This window comes from Esox lucius, chromosome 2, assembly GCF_011004845.1.
Source record: "Esox lucius isolate fEsoLuc1 chromosome 2, fEsoLuc1.pri, whole genome shotgun sequence".
In the NCBI taxonomy this organism is placed as follows: domain Eukaryota; kingdom Metazoa; phylum Chordata; class Actinopteri; order Esociformes; family Esocidae; genus Esox; species Esox lucius.
Window position 1 is genome coordinate 32,065,307 of NC_047570.1, and position 19,361 is coordinate 32,084,667.

The 19,361-nt window shown below is 39.4% G+C and overlaps 1 protein-coding gene and 2 long non-coding RNA genes across 4 annotated transcripts; 1 reads left to right on the forward strand and 2 right to left on the reverse strand.

Moving 5' to 3' along the window:
- Positions 1 to 7: 7 nt before the first annotated feature.
- Positions 8 to 7,624, reverse strand: LOC105013825. Its single transcript, XM_013137384.4, has 4 exons — positions 1,382 to 7,624; positions 1,060 to 1,178; positions 880 to 965; positions 8 to 611 (listed from the first exon to the last, which is right to left on the reverse strand). The coding sequence occupies exon 1, from the start codon at positions 6,955 to 6,957 to the stop codon at positions 2,065 to 2,067; it is 4,893 nt and encodes a 1,630-aa protein (XP_012992838.3). The 5' UTR covers positions 6,958 to 7,624; the 3' UTR covers positions 8 to 611; positions 880 to 965; positions 1,060 to 1,178; positions 1,382 to 2,064.
- Positions 7,625 to 11,658: 4,034 nt separating this feature from the next.
- Positions 11,659 to 15,262, forward strand: LOC105013828. 2 transcript variants are annotated; one of them, XR_002197993.2, is made up of 4 exons: positions 11,659 to 11,798; positions 12,125 to 12,217; positions 13,455 to 13,591; positions 14,325 to 15,262. It is a non-coding gene; the product is annotated as an uncharacterized LOC105013828 (long non-coding RNA). The 2 variants fall into 2 exon arrangements; XR_828265.3 differs by having other exon boundaries at positions 11,663 to 11,798; positions 12,151 to 12,217.
- An 846-nt stretch (positions 15,263 to 16,108) lies between these two features.
- Positions 16,109 to 17,579, reverse strand: LOC114840509. The gene is made up of 4 exons (XR_004576575.1): positions 17,196 to 17,579; positions 16,898 to 17,016; positions 16,724 to 16,803; positions 16,109 to 16,458 (listed from the first exon to the last, which is right to left on the reverse strand). It is a non-coding gene; the product is annotated as an uncharacterized LOC114840509 (long non-coding RNA).
- Between the last annotated feature and the right edge of the window lie 1,782 nt (positions 17,580 to 19,361).

Here is a 19,361-nt window from a genome sequence, read left to right on the forward strand (position 1 = left end):
TACAGTGTTGGAAACGACCGAGACTAGTAGTTTAATATGAATAAAAAATAAATTATGTAAATTATTCTCCAGAAAACCATTATCAAGAGTATAACAACGGTTACAATCAAAACATTATTTACAGGATGTCTGTGTTGTAATGCAACAACAGAAAATGTAGTCGCCTATCATTTTGGCATTTAAAAACACACAGGTTGATTATAACAGCCCGGGAGAGTTATAGGACAGATGCAGAAATAAACTTTAACGCCAACATGATGTATGGTTGATCTGCATGAGTTGCCACTGGACTTTGCAACAAGTTACGTTGCTGAATGCATGCAACTCAGATCTGAGTTGAGTTTATTTACTTCTTGACTTGACAAGAAGTTTGTCAAGTCAAGAAAACAGCGTTACATCCCCAAACAAATGAGTTGCCTCTGGGAACACAATGTTGAAATGCTTTAAAGACGATGCGGTTTCTCTTCACCAGCAGGTTTGTTTCCTCTGATTTCACTTCTACTGTCAAAAGGCTGGTGAAGGATGTTCTGGGTAAAGATCCAGGTCAATCCTCCCATGGCATGCAGTTCAAAGACAACCAACATATCCCTCCAGTGTGGTAAACAGGAAATCTGATAATGAAATGGGTATCAAAAGGAGGATTTCAGCAAGTCTTGAGCATTCTGTGTTAACAATGGTCCAACAAAATAAGCAAATACATATACACCCAAATAGTTAAAATAATACAATCTATTGTATTTTCAGAGTTAAGACAAACACGAGACGTTTTCCATATTTTCTTAAGGTTCATTTCCTAGTTTAGTTCCTCCCTTTTAGGATTTGTCAACCTTCACCAAAAGAGTGTATAAATTATATTCTGTTTCAATAAAATGAACTTACCTTTTATGACTGAGAAAGAGTTTTTCTTGTCAAGCTGCTGCTCCTGACACAGGTGGTGTCTTCACCAATATTCTAATTGCAGTAACCTGAGATGTAATGAGAAAGGGAAACAGTGTGTATTTAAATAATACATTTACTTATTTCAATAATGAACGTCAATAAAAAAGTTTGACAGCACACCTGTGATTTGAGGTTCACTTGTTGAAACTTTCACTGAGGTTGAAGCAGATCAGTCCAGGATGTATTCACAGAACAGATGATACAGCTCTGCTGCTTTGGAAATCACACATTTGCATCACCTGTGAATACACACATACATACACACACACACACACACACACACACACACACACACACACACACCACGCAGTCAGAATAATTACTGTAACCTACAATTAAACTGTTGCATTTCTTCGTGTTGAATGTGTTCAGTGTGAATATGAGATGAAGAAAATCTAATTCAATTTCAAATAAATTAATATTAGTTGCTAAAACAACATACCGTTGTCAGAGTCCAAAAAACACTGGAAAGCCAATGACATCGCCATTTAAAAAATAAATGTTCTTCATGAAAACACGATAACTAAGATCTCAAACAAACAACTTGTCCAAAAAAAGCAACAACAAAAATGAAAAATACATCCAGGAATTTTTGATTATAAATAAAAAAAATAAAAAGTCCACTTTAAAATAACTCTTGCTGTATTCAGTCTTTTGGTTTCAACCAAGTAGGTGAACAGGAGGCCAAGGGAAATGCAAGGACAATTCAGCAAACTGAAAACTGTTTTCAAATTAATCTAAAACTCTATGAATCAACACCACTGACACTACAGGTGAAACTATAACAAAAAAGGGGGTTTACTACTGTACTACTCCTAGCTCCAATAAATAACATGATAAATAACTGTTCAGAGATTGCTTAGCCGTTCTCAATCATCATTCTGAATACAAACGTTTTAAGGTGATGGACCAAAACATTTCAGCCACCTGCTTTTAACATTCTGTCAATTGTAACCAAAATATACAAAAGCCATTTAAATGTCTGTGCAGTTCTATTTCCAGTGCAAACCTAAAAAACCTTGTAGGAACTGATGAATATATTTCCATTAGAAGACACTGTTCCAAAATTCTGTTCATGGCAATTTAGCCTAAAATGATATGGAAGCTCAACAGCTGTTTCTTCTCCTACACTATCTTGAGCGCTTTTAAAACGGACACTATTTTGAATGCATCCAAAGACGACAGCCATTCCCACGTGTGATTTGTTTTGCACATTCCCATGCCTTCAACTGCTATACTGATTGAATTGGCTTTCGCCTTTTGCAATTGTTCTATCATTTTCAAATCCTTTCTGCATCTATCATCCATCTTTGACACCTGCTGCAAGTCAACAGGCAGTGCATTCAAACATACTATCAGAAAACTGGCTAGGAGTAACTCAACAATCTGAACGGTCAATTGAAAAAGGTCTGGGTCTGTCCACATGGTAAGCCTGTAAAACACAAGGTCCTTGGACACTTCAATGTCATCAAACAAGCATACGTTTCCTTCAACTAGGTTTCTTCCATCTTCTTGCCATTCTTTGATCTTTGTAACGAGGGTTTGGTATCTCACTTTCATGTCCAACACCTTTTCCTCCGAAGTCAAGGCCTTTAAAAGAGGATCAATTATTTGCTTTGAAATCAGACCCAGAGCTCTACATCCTGCTTTAAATGGTTGAACCTCCATATCAACAGCAACTGCTGCAAGGACACTACTGTCATCTTCATGGTCCCTGCAGAACTCGCTGATGTCACTGTAGATGCAATATACCCCGGCTGCACTATGAAACACACCATCAATTCTGCTTTCAGAGTACGGACATAAAGGCACTTCGTCCAATTCTCCTTTGCTGATCAGAAAGTTTCTGAACGCAGGCAGGTTTTTGTCCCTTTCCCATCCTTGCTGGACAGCATCATGTACTGATTTCACTTGACACACTGTTCTGGACTCCAAATCTGTTGTTCCAGTGTTTTGAGAGGCATGGAGTCTTACTTTGTCTCCTAAAATCATCCTCTCCCACAGAAGAATGGTTGTTTCTGCCTGATGAGCTAAACCTTCAATCAAATGTAAGCCACATAAGAGTTGACTAACAAGGGACACCATTCTCTTTTCAGTGTGGGAAAAGTCACCATGTTTACTAACTGTAAGTGGTAGGACATCTGATCTGTATTTAGCTAGGATTTGTTTGAAATTATTCTGATCAAAACAGCTTTTTAGGTTGGAAGTCATCAGTTTACTTTGATCTGTGTCCCTGCACATTAATATTTCAAAGATGTATTTGCCACAAATGTTTACCTGTTTGTTCTTCGAGTGGAAAGCTTTCTCCATGACCTCAGACTGACCCTCAAACTCTTCCTTTATCTCAGCAGATCGGTCCTCATGACAGAGTACTGCGGTGTCATTAGCAAACTGTGTTGCATCCGTCTTAGTTAAGACGCTCTTTGTCTTTTTAGTCTGAGCAATTTTTTGGGAAGTGAAAGTTTCTAATTTTTTCTTCATTCTCCTGTAATCCACAGGTTGTTTGGATACATTTGCAGTCCCACAACGTTTCCATGGGGGCGCCATGGAGAATTTTGCATCTAGCAATTCACTTCTCAATTCCACCCCTTTTGATTGCCACTGACGGGTTGACATTTTCCTTTCTACGTTTATTATGTTATGGATAATATCATCCATCAGATCCAAATCATTTTGGAAATCCAGATCAAAATTGTACTCAAGAACAGCACGAACAATCTGTCTGTAAGTCCCACACATTTCGGAAGCAAAACGTGTCAATTCGAGCATTACACCTCGGGTCAAGCAATGCAAGTCTAGTTTATCTTTTACTGCAGGTTCTGGTTTCACATTAAGGTCTAAGTCTATTTTCTGACAGAGGGGGTAGAGGTTATTGGTGGCATGTTTTGTTCTGGTTGACATTAAAGATTGGTCCCTTTTAAGGTTGTGTCCTACCTCAGACCATGATACATTTGGGCCAAAAGAAACAGTCTCCATCTTCACATGCTCAGGAGAAATTAGGTCCATATTAGGTTGGTACTTCACACAGATATCAGTAGGTCCATTCCTGAGGCCAGGTGTTGTACGCTTTGATCCAGAAGTTTCATTGGAGATGGTCTCTTTCTCATGGTCCATTAGAGAGACTCTGTTGTCCTGTTCAGCCTTTTCATACCCAACCAATGCGTTTTCCTCAAAAGGCATTACAGGGACACATTGTTCCTCTTGCATCATAACCAATTGCTGCGATTCTACATCTTTTTTAAATTGTAGAGTAAAGGACACCAGGTCATTTAAACTCTTGAGTTCTTCACATGTTTTTGACATTGGAATTGACCTTGGATCAGGTAGACCAAATACTTTTGCCATCAAGTGAGGTTTTTGCTGTTTAGACTTTCCCTTAAAGTACTTTACTTTCGCCATGATCCGAGAAGCAAATTCATACTGTTGAGTTTTATGCAAACCAAGATCAAAGTTGTATTCTAGAATATCAGAAATGACAAGAGCGTGAGATCTATTCATTTCTTTGGCAAAATGTGAAACCTCAATCATTACACCATTGGTCAGTAGATCTATGTCAAGTTTCTTCTTTGTTCCAGATCCAACATTGAAATGTACACCCACTTTCATGCAGTTGGGGTATATGTCATTAAACTTTCCTTCTGCAAAGAGCTGTCCAAATTCTGTACTTTTTGAATTATTTACTGAGAATTGCAAGATTTCATTGGCCATCTTCAGATCATGCTTTTTTTTGGGGGGGTCAGAAACACTTTGAGCAGCAGTATTTTTTATTTTGCATTTCATCACATCAATTTTAAACAGTTTTTGGGATACATTTTCCCGTATATAATGAACAGGGCCACGTTCGTATTTTTCGGCAAAACGTTTTACTTTACTTGCAATATATTTAGACAGTTGTGATGAATTCTGGTGTTGGAAAGGGAAATCAAAGTTGTATTCTAAAATATCATATAGAGATGGTGTATAAAATCGCTTATACATTTGTACAAACGTATGAACCTCATACATTACACCCTTGGTTAAAAAGCATGGGTCCAGTTTCACGGTGCGGGCCAGCAAGGATTTCACATCAAGTTCAAGGCCTATTTTATAACAGAGGGGGTAGAGGTCTTTCGTGGTTTTCTCTGTTGTGGAGCACATTAAGGATTGGTCCCCAATACCTTTTTGTACTGCTTCAGAATCAAAAAGTGTTACATCAGGCTCCATGTTAACATCCTGATGAAATACTAAGTCCAGATTTGGCTCTTGTTTTATGCAAAGTTCAGTAGATCTATTTTCATTGCTGAATACTGCATTTTTATCTGAAAATTGTGTTGCATCCTTCTCAGGAATGTCCCTCCTGGTCTTAAAACACTGAAGAGTTTGTCCTACTCTTTTAAATGAGTCTGCCTCAACCTTCCTCATTAAAGTTACTTTCCCTGAAGTTTGCTTTTCATCTCTTTTCTTGAATAAATCCAGGTTTTGCTCTTTTGACACAACTGACACACTATGTTTCCTTTTTGTTGGAGGCCTAATTGTGAAAGTTTCCCATAACAATTCAAGTCTTTCTTCCATTGACAGGCCTTTCAAATTTGGCCTTATTTTCTTTTCAAGTAATCTTAAGCTGACGACTACATTTTGAATAAGATCTTTATGATTTTGAAAATCAATGTCAAAATTGCACTCTAAAAGCTCAGTAAGAATCTGCCTGTAAGTTCCACACAGTTTTTTGGCAAAAAGGCCCACTTCAATCATTGTACCTTTGGTCAATAAACTTATATCAAGTTTTTCTTTCATCTTAACATTTAAGTTTGCATCAAGGTCTAAACCAATTTTCTTGCAGAGGGGATAGATGTATTTTGTTCCATCTTCAGGTACAGGTGTCATAAAAGAGCGGTCCCTTAGAGGTTTTTGATCTGCTTCCTCATCAGACCATGATACATTTGTGTCAGTATAAATGGTCTCCATCTTCACATGATGAGAAGAAATGAGGTCCATATCAGGTTTTTTCTGCATAAGAATGTCTGTAGATCCATCCTTGAGGCCAGGTTTTGCTGTGTGAAAAGCATTCTGTGGTACATCGGTTTCATTATACATGGTCTCTTTAACATGATAGTGGTTAAAGTTCATTAGAGAAATGTGCTGTTGAGCTTTTACACATTCAACTGACACAACCTCCTCAGAGGCCATAGGGACACAATTCTCCTCCTCTGTAACTAACTCATTTATTTCTACATCCTTATTCAATATTTGGTTAGCAGAAACAATTTCATGTGAATGCTTTGAAGGTGAGCGGAATGTTGTTGATGATTTCATAATCATAGGAAGCTCAAAATATTGCTTTAAGAATTCAGGGTTTTGTTGTTTGGACTTGGTCATATTCATCAAGTATTTTACTTTTTGGTACGTCTTATTTGAGAATTCACTGTGTTGGTTGTCTTGAATACAAAGACCAAAGTTGTATTCCAGAATATCAGAGATGACATACTGCACGCTAGAAATGTCTTTGGCTACATTTGAGATCTCAATCATCACAGCATTAGTGAGTAGCTTTAAGTCAAGTTGCTGTTTTGCTCCAGATCCAACATCAAAATCAACACCAACTTTATCACAATTCTCACAGTGTCTTCGTTTTGAGGCATTTACATAAAAATGCCCCCTTATGATTTTACTCATTGGATTGAAGTCTACTGCATGTGCATTTGGGTTAATTTGATCTGTGGTGCTGGATTCATTTTGCTCTGTATGGACAATATGCATTTCACCTTCAACGCTTGTATTCAGAATTTCTGTCTTTACACCGATGGCCTGAGAAACAAAACTAGGACTTGGTTTGAATTCATAATCTGTAATTCCTTCATCTTGAGCACCAGAAAGAGTCCGGCCCATCGATTCTGTTTTAATCTCCAGATCTGCAATTCCGCTATTGTTTGTCCAAACACTACATGTCTGTTGTGACTTTGTTTCTTGAAATCCAAACATTTCTTGGGGAGATACTGGCCTATCCCTCTCATCCCCCTCAGGCTTAACTTTGATGTCCATTTAAACTACGTTAGTTTGGCAACAGGGTCAACTCAAATTAAGTTCTGTTCATTTTCTGGTTACATAAAATATTTGTGCTTTATTCCATCCGCAGCACTCGAAATAGGTCCTGCTCGCGCAGTTCTATGGTAAAAGATTCAAAAGCTTTGCGGACAGCACCTGACCAAAACACTGAAAATAGAGTATAGTAATTTCAGTGGTAAAAAGAAACAGATCGATACACCTGTGTGGAATAAACAGCGCTAGTTTAAAAACCAGAAGTTAAATCTAAATGAGCTACTTTTCCGATCATAGATAAAGTTAGCTACCATTTCCCCGTATAGCTAGATCTCGTGGAAGACTATCGACTACAAAGCAACTTAAAGGGCAGCATTCAATTATAGACTAAACATCCTATACTTACGCTGCAAACCTACTACTTTACACTCATGCTAACAGTAAAGGTACTTTAATACTAATATGTATCTTTCCAGCTTTTGCTGGATAGACAACCCTACCCAAGTTTTGCTACCTCCACGTTGCAAGTCACCTCAGCCTCCAATCGTTGTGAATTTTCGAAAATATTGCAATCTTCATCTAAAATCTAAAAAGCGAGGAGTAATCCAAATAACACGAGAAGGAAGGCAGTGTCTTTGCAGTAAAGCGCGGTCCGGGTTTCAGAAAATAAAAGATGGCTGCGGAGACATTACCATAATGGACATGAGCATGTGACGCACCAACAACGTAGCTCTACTCTCATTGGTCATGACGATTTGTTTACATGATGTGTGTATTTCGCTGCTAACTAACTTGGGTTTATTTGCAACGCATGAGATGAGTGACATGGAAGAGATACGTTAATCTGCAGAAATACGCATGAATAAATATATACTTATGAATACTTAAGAAGTTTGAAACAATTTGCTAGATTTGAACTTTACAAGTAAAGTTTCTGGGGCTTGCTTTAACACATACCCTTTTAATGTATGAAAAGTCTATGAAGGCTAACATCCATGTTTGTCTATCTGGTTTAGAAAGTACATTCCATGGGATCTATCTAAAGTAGCAAAAATGCTGTTGCTATGGTTACTGCAGTCACAGTATCTTGAGTTTGGTAAATTACTTTTTTGTAATTTTTTCTGATATGAATAGCTGACAAGTATAGCTACATTTTTGTAAATCCATGTTTGTGTATATGGTTCAAATAGTACATTCCATTGGAGCTCTTTATTAAAAGTAGGAAACAATCCTGTTGCTATGGTATCCTGGTTGCAGTATCTCAACTTTTGTAAGATATTTTGGTTCTTTTGTCTGCCTTAACTAGCTGAGAAGTATAACCATAGATACCTATATTTAAGTGTTTGCGTATCTGATTTCATAACATACCACTGGAGCTGTTCATTAAAATTACCCTAAATTACTGTTGCTATGGTTACTCTGGTTCCAGTATCTTGAGAGTAGATTAGATTTAACTTTAATTTCGTTGAACAGTACAAGTACAGTACAACGAAATGCAGTTAGCATCTAACCAGAAGTGCAAATAGAGGAGGGCAGAAAATGTAAAAGTATTTACAAGTATTAAGTATATGTATATACAAGTGGAATGTGTACATGTGCAATAAGGCATATAGAGGAGGGCAGAAAGTTTACAAGCATTAGGTATAGTGTATGTTACAAGTGGGATATTAGTTGTACAGGTACAAATGGCAATTTCGAAATGCCATTCTAGATGTGCAATCGAGGCAAATTAAGGAGTGATGCTGTAAGGAAGCATGTGCAACCGGAATGCAGAGATAGCAGCAATGAGGTCCCCTATATAGACATGCGTGTGTAACAGCTGTAAAAAATACAGGGATTACAGCTGTCAGGTTGCTGGGGTAGACACATACCTGCAACAACTGAAAACTTCCATTATCAGGCTTTGTGTCAGAGTAGTACAAGGGAGTAGTGCAACAAGGTCCCTGAGAAGCCCGGGGCAGGGGGGGGGTATGGTAAGTGATGGATCACAGAGTTTCCAGAGTTCTCTGGGTCACAGAATTAAGCAGGGTTATAGTTCCTGAGCTGTTCCTGAGCCTGCTGGTGCAGGACTGAAGAGACCTGTATGTACCACCTGCCTGATGGTAAGAGGGGAACATTTTGTGGCATGGGTGAGAAGGGTCCCTGATGATCCCGCACGCACTGCGCGGACACAGCTAGAGATATTTTATTTCTGATTAGAATAGGTGAGAACAGAGAAGTATAGCTAAATTTAGGTTGATCCATTTTGGTGTGCCTGGTTCAGAAAGTACCTTCAAATGGAGATGTCTAATAAAAGTAGCAAAAAAATATCTGTTCCTAGTGTTACTCCTGGTGGAACTGGATTTTGAACCGGATGATTCTGAAGAGTCAACAAAAAATTGTAACTGATGTAAATGTATTGTATACACTCTTAACTTTAATTCAAGTATCAAAGATCTCAGTTCTCCAGAGATTTTAGATTGCAAGAGTAAATATGCATGCAGAGAGGCTGTGGAGAAAGCAAGAAAGATGGTTTCCACTACCCGCTCTGACTTATATCCTCAAAACTAAAGTTGTGCAGGTTGGATAGCTGACCCAAGGAAGGATCACAAGGCTAGTCCTGAAGGTTAGTCCCCCTTATCAACTAGGGAAACATTTCAATCAATGCTTCCTGGCACCATATCATAAGAGAGATTGGTCTAACTCAAGGGTTAAACGGGGGTCATTAAGGTATGACCTTTGGTCCTGTATTCAGACCTGAGATAAACATCTGCAACACGTAAACATTCCAGTGATAGCCTCTGACCTGACACACAATGTGTAGGCTAGGGTATGTGGGAGGAGTTGTACTTATTTAGCCTTTCAATTAGAATCCTTTCCATATGTTAATGTCTAGCACAGAGCCTTCTCTTGAATAATGCGATTAAGCAGGCCAAGTTGTTAGAGGTCCATTGGTTCTACCACCCCCATTGTCATGTAACTCTGCGACTCCTTTTCTGTACCGGCTCCTAACTTTATCCCCAAAAGATATACATCCTGACCTTTTGTTACGTTCTGTACCTCTTGTCGGGTACCAATTTTACTGTCTTGGAAAAATCTGTGCCTTGTTACATAAAGCCCTTATTTGGGCCTCAGGAAGTGATGGTTCTGAGGCCCAAAGTGATGGTCTTAACCTCCTCAGTTTAAGATTACAATGATTCTGATTCTGTCTAGCAGCAGGGCCTGACGGTCTCCCCATCCACCCTAAAGCACAGCTTTCTGCTGTGTTTACTGACACCTTCAACACCTCACTGGAGACATGCTGCATCCTGGCCTATTTCAAGTCCTCCATAATCATCCCGGTCCTGAAGAAGTCAAGGATCACAGGACTTAATGACTACAGACCTGTCGCCCTGGTGCTTATGAAGTCATTTGAGCGCCTTGTGCTGTCCCACCTCAAGACCATCACCAACTCTCTACCTGACCCACTGCAGTTTGCCTACAGAGCCAACAGGTCTGTGGACTACACAGTCAACATGGCTCTTCATCCTCCAGCACATATGCCAGAATCCTGTTTGTGGACTTCAGTACTGCATTCAACACCATCATTCTCACTTTGCTCCATGACAAGCCCTGGGTGGTTCCCCAGTCAACTCCGTGGAGTCCTTTCACTTTCTGGGCACCACCATCACCCAGGACCTCAAGTGGAAGCTGAGCATCACCTCTCTTACAAAGAAAGCTCAGCAGAAGATGTATTTCCTGTGGCAGCTGAAAAAGTTCAACCTGACAAAGACTATGATGGTGCACTTCTACCCAATGCATCCTGACCTCCTCCATCACCGTCTGGTACGCAACCACCACAGCCAAGGACAAGAGCAGGTTGCAGCGCACCATCAGCTCTGCAGAGAGGATGATTGGCTGCAATCTGCCATCTCTACAAGACCTACACACCTCCAGGACATGGAAGCGAGCGGCAAAGATTGAGGCTGATCCCTCTCACCCTGGAAATGTTGTTGTGAAACGCAATACAACTCTTTCTGATTCTGATAAGCAGGAGGGTTCAGATCATTAGGGAGAGATTCCTTGCATGCAGCCTCTCTCCACGCAATACTTTGTTAATTAAGGTGTCTTTGTGTTGATTATCTATCAAAATGTATGTACGATTCCACGACAGCAGCTATATTTAATGAGTACATTTAAACTATATAATCAAAAGTATGTGGACACCCCTACTAACTATTGAGTTCATTCTTATAGCCTCTTCATTCTAGGCTATGGATCAGAACATTGGCAGTATAACCAGAGAACTCAGTGCCTGTCATCATTTGTGTTGGTGATACTGTGGAGCTTCTCCCAGACCCTGAAGGAATACCAGACATACCTACTGACATGTCAAGCTTCATTTTCACAACCATATTGATAGATGGACCACGTTTAAATTGCATTCTTGGCAATAAAACTCTTTCTGATTCTGACTTGCTTGTCAATAAATATATCAAGTATACATGACAAAATAAATGAAAAACGAAATCTACCAATAAGCCAAGCTTCACTCTGAACAAAAATATCTGCACGCTAATTGAAAACACGCTCCCTGCGTAATTCATTTCAGCTTATGTCAGTGAGGTTCTGTTTGGTCCCTTTTCGTTTTTTGCTTCTGTTTTTGAACGTAGCCGGTTTTGTTTGGTTTTGTCTTTTGTTTTTGAATGTAGCCTGTCCTTTTTGTTCTGATTGTATACACCCGTTTGCTGTTTAGATTTCCCTATTTAGTTTGTCCTCTTCTGTTAGCCCTTTAAGAGATCGTTATGTTTTTGGTGCCTGTACCTGCCTGGTTTTTCTGCCTCCCCGTTTACCAGTTTGTGCTGGACTCTAGCACATTCTGAAATGTAAGTACAAATTGATAAATCCCACACTTGGCTTAGAAATGATCTTACGCGTGGCTTACAAACATTACTGTTTGTAACAAGTTTTGGCTTTCATTCCCAGTGGTGGACAGTAACGAAGTACAAGTAATTCGTTACCGTACTTAAGTAACTTTTTAGGGTATCTGTACTTTACTTGAGTATCATTGTTTTGTGAGACTTTTTACTTTGACTCCACTACATTTCGAAGTGGAAACCCTTACTACTTACGCCACTACTTTCCTAAAACCTGTCGCTAGGTTTACATGCAAGTATGATTGATACTTGAACAGTAGTCTCGATTGATGTAGGCTGGCTAGTTACTCCGTCTTCTCAGCAGCCTACTTGGTACATGCAGGAGAAGGGGCCCTGAGAACTGTATGCACTGCACTTAAGCTGCCAATGTAAGTAACTTTTTTTTAAATATACCTTTCATTCCAATATGTAATATTGTTTAACTATTCAGTTGCTTTAAGTAAGGGGAAATGGAGGACAATTAGTCTGAGCAGCGTCACCACTCAACACACACACACACACACACACACTCTCTCTCACAGACACACACAAGACTTAAGTGTTCTTTGTTTGTTAGGTTGTGTTCAGTTGAAATTTCCTTTCTGGAGGAATTTGCCAGAACCATGGTCCCCCCCCCCCCCCCCCATGTTATTAAGGTGTATTCCTTATCGTACACAATTTAACTCCATTAAAACTTCATATAGCATACGTGTAGGAAGTTAATGTGTGCCATTAGTAAAATGATTAAAAAAGAGGCCTTTATGAACACTTATTGACCAAGAACACAATAGATGTAAGACCGTCAAATCATATTTAACAATTAAGTATTGGGATCCCCTCCATGAACTGCCACCTTAATGTGGTGGAGGGGTTTGAGTACCCGAGTGACCCTAGGAGCTATGTTGTCTGGGGCTATATGCCCCTGGTAGGGTCTCCCAAGGCAAACAGGTCCTAGGCGACGGGTCAGACTAAGAGCGGTTCAAAATCCTTTAATGATGAGAATTTGAGGTCTGTGACGTCGCCCGGTATGGCGCAGCCCGGGCCCCACCCGGGAGCCAGGCCCAGGTTTGGGGCTCGTATGCGAGCGCCTGGTGGCCGGGCCTTTCCCCGTGGGGCCCGGTCGGGCTCAGCCCGAAGGAGCGACGTGGGGCCGCCTTCCCGTGGGCTCACCACCTGACCACCTTCCTGGGAAGGTGTTCCGGGCCCGTCCCACCGGGAGGAGACCCCGGGGAAGACCTAGGACACGCTGGAGAGACTGTCTCCCGGCTGGCCTGGGAACGCCTCGGTATCCCCCCCGGAAGTGACCTGGTTTCATATATGCCTAAAAGGCAAGTTTGATGTAGATGGACCCATAACCTTATTGTTCAAGGTACTACATGTTGTTCAGGAAAAAGAGCAAGGAAATTTGACAACCCAGACTGAGTTGTGGCCAGGGAAGTAAAGCTGATCTAATGGGGCATAGAAACCGATCTTTGCCCTCATATGTCAGCTTTAGCTGCCTATCCATAACTGTGCATGTTGCTCCAAATTAGTTCATTCTTTTTCCTCTGTACTGTACACTGGAATTGCCCTATCATTTATATAACATGATTTCTGGCATCTGTCCCAATATATGTTGTATATTAGGACTTGCCTACATCAAGGACTATCTGGAGGAAGAACGTTCACATCAGTCACCCAATGGATCAAGTGCTTCAGATGACGATGACCTCTTCAAGCATGAAGACAACTCATGGGCAGGAAAGTGTTAAACAGCTAGAAGGGTACCTTGACTCCAAAGTAGACAACAGAGTTACTGCAATCTTAACCTGCGGTTTGCAAATTCTCTTAAAATCAACACTTACCAGCTTCTGCTACATGCGAATGTCTCTTTAGCACTGCATTCATAAAATAAAAAATGCATTCATTTCAGCCTTAAAGTTCAGAAATGCCACTCATTTGCCTACAATAACATTTAGTATTAAGTCTAGTAAAGGGAAACTAAAGCAACTCTGAGGACAATTCAGACCCGATCATGTTCTGATATACATTTGTATTTTCCAGCAAGTTATTTGTGTATTGAATTGCATAGGGCTTGGGAATGTAATGTTTTATCAGAATAAGAGGATCTGAAAACGATATAGTTACAGAATCAACTGTAGTAACCCAAATTAGTAAATTACACTTTGAATGTTGAGGGAACAGAATTCATTGTGATGTGGTTGTTTTTTGCTAAAATTGTAGTCTTAGAAAAAACTGTTTAGGCTGCTTCCAATTACTGGACAGTCTGGAACACAAATGTTGTAGTTTTGCTCTGTGAAACGCATTTAATTAAAATCCACCTAATGGTAAATCTGATATAATTACTGTAACAACGGCAAAGTTTATATTGAGGTAATTTACAGCCTGAATTTTGTTTTCAGAACAATTGACTGGAATTTGTCTTGGATTTCGGCCCAAACCAATTACCAGGGTTTCCTCACACTTGTTGACCTCTTCGTTCTCCCTCCCATTCAGGTTCACTCCAAGTACCGTCGGACAGGGGCCAGCTTCAGCAAGGCCCAACAGGAGTTCTCCTCAGGGTTTCTCACCAACCAGACCTTCCAGAGCGCTGCAGCCACCGCCGCCTCGTAGGGTTGAACTTGATGCAAGATATTAAGAGATGCTAAGTTTTGGTTCATATGATGAAGACACTGGGTGATGGTTTAGCTCAATGGGAATTAATGTATACTCTAATCTTGTCACTACTGTATAAGAGAACCTTTCATTCTTAGCTGATTGTACCTTGTGAGTTGTGGCCCCCAGACTGTGGAATAAACTGCCCATTATTATCAGGTCACCCCCCCCCCCCCCCACGAGGCATCGAAGTCTCGCCTCAAAATGTGTTTTTATACTTTGGCGTTGGAGTCGGTGTAGGGACATTCGAGCTCAACAGTTTTGTGTGCTGCTCGTTTCTATTCATTGTTTATTTTTATTTTTTTTTGCATAACTTTGGACAGCACTTTGTTCAGCATTGGTTGTTTTTAAATGTGCTTTATAAATAAATTGACTTGACTTATCCCCCTGTAGATACTCCGGTTGGTCACTTTTATTACTCGGCTGGGCTTTAAGTTATGGGGGATTGATCCTGTTTCCCTTTAGAACTATACATTAGTTCTGTCATTGTGGGTAGTGTGGTCATTATGATACACCTAAATGTTCTTTGCTGACACGGTTTACTGTAATTTTAACCAAATACTTGAAGACTAGACATTATTTCTGATGTCACTTCAGCCTCACCGTCTGAATATGAATAATCTTCAGGATCTTAGTGTTCTGAGTTTTTGCCTACTGGTTTACGTATTTTATTTGAACACAATTTTTTGAGAATCTGCAGATGCCCCCAAGACTACCAGTAACATTTTAACTAACCCAAACCATTATCTTAACTTTGACCCTCCCACTAAACCCGGTACCCAGGCAAACCTTAGCAAGCTATTCCTTATCAATAGTTTGTTGGACATTTGTTGATAGTATTACTATCGACAAAACATCAGATGAAAATTTTAACTCTGAAAATAAAGTGTAAGCTTATTTCCTGTTGGGAACTGTACTGTCGCTGGGTGTTATCTAGCATATGGTGTCCAACCTTTCATTTAGAGCTACTGGATTAACCGGTCTTTGCATATGGGCATTATATATGGGCAGTTTCTTTAAGGAATGTGTAATTCTTTGAAGTAATTTATCTATACCACTATACAATTCATTGATTTGTCTTTGCTTTCCTGAATGTCAACTATTTTGGGCCTCTTAAGAACATGTTACAAAAGTACATTCCATCTGTCCTTTCTCTGTGCTTTGTGTATAACTGCTTGTAGAAAAATGCTAACTTGTGAATTTAAAGATCCTTAATGGAAACCATAAAAGTCAGCAACCCACCTTTGTTTTGGTAAAAAGCTGAGTAATCATTCAGCTTTAAGTGTCATACATCTTGATATGGTGTAACGTTATAGTAGACTATTACAGTAGGTGAACTTGCGGCTGTGTTGCCAAATAACCTTACAGTGTTGGAAAACGACCGAGACTAGTAGTTTAATATAAATAAACAAGTGTCAATTATTCTCCAGAAAACTTATCAAGAGTATTACAACATTTATAATCAAAACATTATTTACAGGATTTCTGTGTTGTAATAGATCAAAAGAAAACATAGTCCCCTATCATTTTGGCATTTAAAAACACTGGTAGATTATAACAGCCAGGGAGAGTTATAGGACAGATGCAGAAATATACTTAACTGTCCTTTAATGCCAACATGATGTATGGTTGATCTGCATGAGTTGCCACTGGACTTTGCAACAAGTTACGTTGCTGAATGCATGCAACTCAGATCTGAGTTGAGTTTATTTACTTCTTGACTTGACAAGAAGTTTGTCAAGTCAAGAAAACAGCGTTACATCCCCAAACAAATGAGTTGCCTCTGGGAACACAATGTTGAAATGCTTTAAAGACGATGCGGTTTCTCTTCACCAGCAGGTTTGTTTCCTCTGATTTCACTTCTACTGTCAAAAGGCTGGTGAAGGATGTTCTGGGTAAAGATCCAGGTCAATCCTCCCATGGCATGCAGTTCAAAGACAACCAACATATCCCTCCAGTGTGGTAAACAGGAAATCTGATAATGAAATGGGTATCAAAAGGAGGATTTCAGCAAGTCTTGAGCATTCTGTGTTAACAATGGTCCAACAAAATAAGCAAATACATATACACCCAAATAGTTAAAATAATACAATCCATTGTATGTTCAGAGTAAAGACAAACCCTAGAGACGTTTTCCATATTTTCTTAAGGTTCATTTCTTAGTGACATTACTTTAGGATTTGTCAACTTTCACTAAAAGGGTGTATTCATTATATTCTGTTCTAATAAAATGAACTTACCTTTTATGACAGAGTTTTTCCTGTCATGCTGCTGCTCCTGACACAGGTGGTGTCTTCACCAATATTCTAATTGCAGTAATCTGAGAAGTAATGAGAAAGGGAAACAGTGTGTATTTAAATAATACATTTACTTATTTCAATAATGAACGTCAATAAAAAAGTTTGACAGCACACCTGTGATTTGAGGTTCACTTGTTGAAACTTTCACTGAGGTTGAAGCAGATCAGTCCAGGATGTATTCACAGAACAGATGATACAGCTCTGCTGCTTTGGAAATCACACATTTGCATCACCTGTGAATACACACATACATACACACACACACACACACACCACGCAGTCAGAATAATTACTGTAACCTACAATTAAACTGTTGCATTTCTTCGTGTTGAATGTGTTCAGTGTGAATATGAGATGAAGAAAATCTAATTCAATTTCAAATAAATTAATATTAGTTGCTAAAACAACATACCGTTGTCAGAGTCCAAAAAACACTGGAAAGCCAATGACATCGCCATTTAAAAAATAAATGTTCTTCATGAAAACACGATAACTAAGATCTCAAACAAACAACTTGTCCAAAAAAAGCAACAACAAAAATGAAAAATACATCCAGGAATTTTTGATTATAAATAAAAAAAATAAAAAGTCCACTTTAAAATAACTCTTGCTGTATTCAGTCTTTTGGTTTCAACCAAGTAGGTGAACAGGAGGCCAAGGGAAATGCAAGGACAATTCAGCAAACTGAAAACTGTTTTCAAATTAATCTAAAACTCTATGAATCAACACCACTGACACTACAGGTGAAACTATAACAAAAAAGGGGGTTTACTACTGTACTACTCCTAGCTCCAATAAATAACATAAATAACTGTTCAGAGATTGCTTAGCCGTTCTCAATCATCATTCTGAATACAAACGTTTTAAGGTGATGGACCAAAACATTTCAGCCACCTGCTTTTAACATTCTGTCAATTGTAACCAAAATATACAAAAGCCATTTAAATGTCTGTGCAGTTCTATTTCCAGTGCAAACCTAAAAAACCTTGTAGGAACTGATGAATATATTTCCATTAGAAGACACTGTTCCAAAATTCTGTTCATGGCAATTTAGCCTAAAATGATATGGAAGCTCAACAGCTGTTTCTTCTCCTACACTATCTTGAGCGCTTTTAAAACGGACACTATTTTGAATGCATCCAAAGACGACAGCCATTCCCATGTGTGATTTGTTTTGCACATTCCCATGCCTTCAACTGCTATACTGATTGAATTGGCTTTCGCCTTTTGCAATTGTTCTATCATTTTCAAATCCTTTCTGCATCTATCATCCATCTTTGACACCTGCTGCAAGTCAACAGGCAGTGCATTCAAACATACTATCAGAAAACTGGCTAGGAGTAACTCAACAATCTGAACGGTCAATTGAAAAAGGTCTGGGTCTGTCCACATGGTAAGCCTGTAAAACACAAGGTCCTTGGACACTTCAATGTCATCAAACAAGCATACGTTTCCTTCAACTAGGTTTCTTCCATCTTCTTGCCATTCCTTGATCTTTGTAACGAGGGTTTGGTATCTCACTTTCATGTCCAACACCTTTTCCTCCGAAGTCAAGGCCTTTAAAAGAGGATCAATTATTTGCTTTGAAATCAGACCCAGAGCTCGACATCCTGCTTTAAATGGTTGAACCTCCATATCAACAGCAACTGCTGCAAGGACACTACTGTCATCTTCATGGTCCCTGCAGAACTCGCTGATGTCATTGTAGATGCAATATACCCCGGCTGCACTATGAAACACACCATCAATTCTGCTTTCAGAGTACGGACATAAAGGCACTTCGTCCAATTCTCCTTTGCTGATCAGAAAGTTTCTGAACGCAGGCAGGTTTTTGTCCCTTTCCCATCCTTGCTGGACAGCATCATGCACTGATTTCACTTGACACACTGTTCCGGACTCCAAATCTGTTGTTCCAGTGTTTTGAGAGGCATGGAGTCTTACTTTGTCTCCTAAAATCATCCTTTCCCAGAGAAGAATGGTTGTTTCTGCCTGATGAGCTAAACCTTCAATCAAATGTAAGCCACATAAGAGTTGACTGACAAGGGACACCATTCTCTTTTCAGTGTGGGAAAAGTCACCATGTTTACTAACTGTAAGTGGTAGGACATCTGATCTGTATTTAGCAAGGATTTGTTTGAAATTATTCTGATCAAAACAGCTTTTTAGTTTGGAAGTCATCAGTTTACTTTGATCTGTGTTCCTGCACATTAATATTTCAAAGATGTATATGCCACAAACGTTTACCTGTTTGTTCTTCGAGTGGAAAGCTTTCTCCATGACCTCAGACTGACCCTCAAACTCTTCCTTTATCTCAGCAGATCGGTCCTCATGACAGAGTACTGCGGTGTCAGTAGCAAACTGCATTGCATCGGTCTTAATTAAGACGCTCCTTGTCTTTTTAGTTGTAGCAATTTTTCTGGAAGTGAAAGTTTCTCTTTTTTTCTTCATTCTCCTGTAATCCACAGGTGGTTTGGATACATGTGCTGTTCTACGTTTCCATGGGGGCGCCATGGAGAATTTTGCAACTAGCAAATCACTTTTTGATTTAGCCCCTTTCGATCGCCACTCTCTAGTTAAC